This window comes from Acanthamoeba castellanii, assembly GCF_000313135.1.
Source record: "Acanthamoeba castellanii str. Neff unplaced genomic scaffold scf7180000084757, whole genome shotgun sequence".
Taxonomy (NCBI): domain Eukaryota; phylum Discosea; order Longamoebia; family Acanthamoebidae; genus Acanthamoeba; species Acanthamoeba castellanii.
Genome location: NW_004457453.1, coordinates 78414 through 83148, shown reverse-complemented (window position 1 = coordinate 83148; position 4735 = coordinate 78414). Strand labels below are relative to the sequence as shown.

The 4735-nt window shown below is 55.9% G+C and overlaps 2 protein-coding genes across 2 annotated transcripts; both read right to left on the bottom strand.

Annotated features, from left to right (window-relative positions):
• Window positions 1–33: 33 nt before the first annotated feature.
• ACA1_207830 (uncharacterized protein) lies at window positions 34–1871 on the bottom strand (the record flags this gene model as incomplete). The annotated part of the gene is made up of 6 exons (XM_004339894.1): window positions 34–111; window positions 236–441; window positions 652–892; window positions 1016–1174; window positions 1254–1381; window positions 1625–1871. The coding sequence occupies 6 exons, from the start codon at window positions 1869–1871 to the stop codon at window positions 34–36; spliced, it is 1059 nt and encodes a 352-aa protein (XP_004339942.1).
• Window positions 1872–2474: 603 nt separating this feature from the next.
• Window positions 2475–3368, bottom strand: ACA1_207820 (fatty acid elongase; the record flags this gene model as incomplete). The annotated part of the gene is made up of 1 exon (XM_004339893.1): window positions 2475–3368. The coding sequence occupies one exon, from the start codon at window positions 3366–3368 to the stop codon at window positions 2475–2477; it is 894 nt and encodes a 297-aa protein (XP_004339941.1).
• Between the last annotated feature and the right edge of the window lie 1367 nt (window positions 3369–4735).

The following is a 4735-nucleotide window of genomic DNA, read 5'->3' as shown; positions in this document are numbered from 1 at the left end:
CGCTCGCATTATTATTTTCTACCCCTCCAGCACTCACGAGAAAAAGATGTCGCACCTCGAGCAGCGCCATGTGCCATATTCGGACCAGGAGGCCCATCGTTTGCTCAAAGTCTGCGAGAGAGTGAAACAAAAACTAATTGGGCAGAAAGAGGAAGAGTTAAGGACAGTCACAGCCACAGAACAACACCATTGGCGCGGCAAAGGGGGCAAGAAGAAGATAGGAAACAGCAGTTACCTCTTCGTGGTAGGCGCCGAGGCAAGTTACGTAGATGGCCGGGACGGTGCCATTGACCGCCGTGGCGCGCGAGAGCGACGTGATGACCCGCCAGTAGATGGCCACGCGTGTGTTGAGCCGCGGACTGTGGAAGCAGACGTGTCGCGGGGTGACTAACAAGAGGCCTCGTCGCTCGACACCCTTTCGCTCCAGCGAACACGGATACTCTGTGCGCGTAAACACGGTGTTCGCGTCAGATTCGAATTGATTAAATGATTAAATGTTGTGAAAGTTATCAATTGAAACGGTGATCTGGTGACGAACTATCGGTAATTGTCGCTGGGATTGGTGCAAAATTCGAGCTGCCCGTGCAAACACCAACGAAAGTTTGAAAAAAAACGAACGCACGCACAACGAGAGCGGGGCGCAGTTGGTACCAACGATGAGCCGCTCGATGGTGGAGATCTTCGGGAAGAGCTTCTTCCAAAGCGCCTGGCGGCTCTGATCCATCTCCTCGAAACGCTTTTCCTTGGCCTTGTTGTCCTCCTCTTCCTCTTCGTTGATCATGATGTTGGCCTGCTTTTTGGCATACTTGTGCTTGTTGTCTACGAAGGTGGCGATCTCGAGCTGACGTTCGCGCTCCATGGCCTTTTCGCGTTCACGCTCTCGTTGCATTTCCTGGATGACAGTACACAGACAATCTTTAGGACATAGATACCCGGCGCAGGGAGCAGGGCAAAGAGCGAAGAAGAAAGCGAAGAGCAAAAGCGAAACACCAACGACAGACACGCGCACGCGTACCCTTTTCTTCGCTTCCTGTTGCGCCATGGAAGTGAACTTCATGAGAAGGAAGTCCCACAGCTCGTTCTCCTCCTTCTCCGACTCTCGCGTGAAGAAGGAGCACGCTGTCGACATGTCATTGACGAGCCAGTTCCAGTGCTCCTTGATTACCCGCAGGTCCTGCAACAGAGAGGTGAGCAACAGCACTGGCAACAAAGCCACAAGCGTTGGAGGCCACGGTAGAACGAGAGGTGGGTACCTTGGCAAGCGCGATGACTTGAGCGGGGGCGCGGCTGCCACCGTGAGAGCTGTCCGCAACGGACGAGAGCTCCACAGATCCGGAGTCTTTGGCTTCCTTGCTCTGCTGCTTCGCGGCATGGCGCTGGCCTGTGAGGAACAAATGGATGAAATTAGTAATAAAATCAATCAATTGTATAGTGAAAATCGGAAGCTGAATTGATGAAATGGAACCCACCACGCAAAAGCCAAAGGATTGAGAAGGGACAAGTCACAAGATTTTAAAAGTGCAAATTAATTGAGGAGTTAACATGGTCATAGTTGCAGAGGGATGGCAATTCAGGCACGAAAATGATGGTGATTTAATAAAGAGATGCACATGGATGGAAGTACCGTAGGGGGGTTGTGTCTTGAGAAGAATGCGGTAAGGAAAGTTCTCTTCGGTTCCCCCACCAATTAAGCTGGGGGCGCGAGAGGTGGCGAGGAGAGATGAGGGAAGAGCCGTGAGCATGGAGAGTAGTGATGTTTCATTCTTGCTCGATGTGGCGGGCTTGTAGGCTTGAAGCTCGAAGAATTCATTCTCTTCCAGTGTCTGCCACAGGGGGTCAGTGCCGGCATCGGGCGCGAACAAGACCCACATGCTGGATTGATGCCCAATTAATTGCTTGCTTTCTACTTGAGTCTACAATCGAATCGATCTTGCTTGCGTTGGCGGAAGAGACAGAGATGGATGGCGAGCGGCCCGTTCGAGGGAGGAAGAGAGGAAGAGTCCGCTGCTTTGGATCAAGTTGCTCCTCTTCTTCGTCTGTCTATCGAGTCCTCAATCAATTCAACAACACATGCTGCGCCCAGGTGTGGCTCTCGAATCGAAACTCGTGCGCCCGCCTTACCGCGCGTGAGGTGATCCGAAGAGTGAAATTTCATGTAGCGTCGACCCACCCCACAAAACCCGAAAAATCCGACCACAGATACAGTTCTGGCCTTCCGGCCCACTGCCGCCAGCAGTGCCGTCCTCCCCTTGCTTGCGGACGATGGTCATCTGCACGACTGGCCGTTGTGATGGTGGGCAGCGCTATTGACGTATGGTAGTGCCCTGTCTGGTGCTCCAGGAAAAGCCAGAAAGAAAAATAAATATGTATTGCTCTCGAGAAAAAGATGAAGAGCGCCCCCGTTGCGGAAGACGAAGGAGCTCTGCGGACTTCGCCGGGGCGAAGGAGAAGCTCGGGTTCCGGAGGGAGGCTTCTTAGTTGGCCTTCTTGACGGTGGTCGGTCGCTTCCTGATGCGAGACGAATCGGCAGTGTGGTCCTGCTCCTGCTCGTCCTTGACGCGCTCGGCCCTCTCCTTGGCCGACTTGACGTCGCGGGCGGGTCGCTTGAAGACGTAGGAGTCGAGGAAGAGCTTGGTGAAGAGCACCATGTAGCTCGCGTACATGACGAGGCCGAAGATGTAGTTCTCCGGGTGCGTGTTGCACACGACAAGGTTGTGGAGCACGATGGAGACGCCGAGGATCATCTGGAGGATCTGAAGCGAGGTGATCGAGAGGCGGGTGCGGTTGCTGAATCGGACGCCAATCGCGCAGGCCGCGTAGTACGAGTACATGAGCGTGTGGATGATGAGATTCATCGCCGCGAACCAGCCGCCGTTGGGGATGTGGAGAGCCCACGCGTTCCAGCAGTAGAGGAGGGTCATCACGTGGTGGTAGTAGTGGAGGAAGATGAGCGGCTTCTTGCGCAGCACGATGAAGACCGTGTCGAGCAGCTCGGGAATCTTGCTCAGGCAGAAGAGGTAGACCCACGGGTTCGCCAGCTCGGACCTGGTCGTGCACATGTCCTCCGTGAAGCCCCTCTCCGTCACCGTCGTGTAGATGTGCGGCACCGTGCACAGAGCGCCGATCGCCGAGAAGGTCGCGAGGAAGACGTTCCAGAAGAAGAGCGGCTGCTGCAAATCGAACGCCTTCCGATCTCTCATCAATCGCTTACCGCCGAAGATGACGATGACGTAGAGCACGCACAGCGCCACCGGCACCTCGTAGTGCTTCCCCATCCACAGGTGGGCCGACCGCCAGTCGTGGTAGGCCGGCAGCCACTCGAGCTCGAGCGCCGACCATACTTTCTCTCCCAGCCCTTGCTGCGCCATGTCCCAACCAGAAAAAAAAGGCTGGAGTGTGGTAATGTGGAGATGGAGATGAAGAAGATTGAGAGATCTTCTGCAGGAGCTGTTGTTGTAAGCAGGTGCACCAGAGCGTGCGGGCGGAGAGCAATAAAACCGGAAGAGTCCGAGTAGTGGCTGCGGGGGCGTTTCGTGCGGGACTTTTCTTCTTGCTTTCGTCTCACTCTCCGCGTACGCGAAATTTCGGCGCCACACCCCCAAGTCCATGTGCGGCTAGGCGCACAAGCGTAGACAAAAATTGGATAGACGGCCAGAAGACAGGCCGCCTGGCGCTACGGACATGGATGCCAGAAAGGTTTATTCTGCAGTCAGGGCAGCCTGGTGGCGCCGCTTGGGGCGTTGAGGGGGGGAGCTGTAGAAAAGAAGGCGCTTGCGCACAGAGCCTTTGCGGAAGCGAGGGATGAAGTGGGGAGGTAGAGGGTGAGGGGCGTAATAAAAACTAAGGGACATACGGGCGTACAAGGGAGAGTAAATAGCATAGATGGGGTGAGATGGGCAAGCAGAGACGTGAAAGGTGGAGGACCTCCTCCGCGCTAACCGAGTACTCACGGCTGAGGTCCCAGCCGGGCAGGAGGCGTAGGAACTGGGAAAGGGACGTACAGCGACGATAAGACTCGTATCCAGAACGGCGGCGGGCAGGTTGGTAGCTCTCCCAGCCCTTGGTGAAGTTGTCGTAGAAGGAGGGGCTGCATGCGAAGTGGAGGTCGGGGGGCGAGAGGGAGTAGATGGGCTTGATTTCGTGTAGGATTGATGAGGCAATGGAACGGATGAGAGCGTCCTCCGCCATTCGAAGCTGAGCAGAAGCAGCACTGAGGCGCGTGGCGAGTAGCTCGCGCTCGCTGCAGAGGTCGGCTATGACCACTGCAGGTGGGTCTGGCGGTTGCAGCACAGAAGCTAGACCGCGAGAGTCAGGAACGAGAAAGCCAGAGAGGTGCTGTGAGCGCTGGCGTTCGTGCGGCTGGCGTAGGGAGTGGCACATGATGGTGGGGTGGTTGGGTTGGGTGGGCGAGAAGGAAAAGGCGTTAAGGCGGCTTCCGCCAGTTGAGTAATGGTTCGTCATCAGTCGACAAGAAATAGCTTTGCGATTTCCTTTGGTTTCTTTCTCTTTGTTGCCACAAAAAGATGGATCGACTTTGCTTCTGCTCCTGTGGTCGATGGATGTCTGCAGCGCAATTCAAACAACATGTTGGAGGTTGCCCGCTTCCAACGCCAGAGCTGCTAGTCCTCTCGCCCTCACCCCAGCCGTCAACCTCAACCTGGCCCATCTTCTCACCATCACCGTCGCCCTCGCCCTCGACCCCACCCGTCCTGTCGCCGTCGCCGTTGCCGTCGCC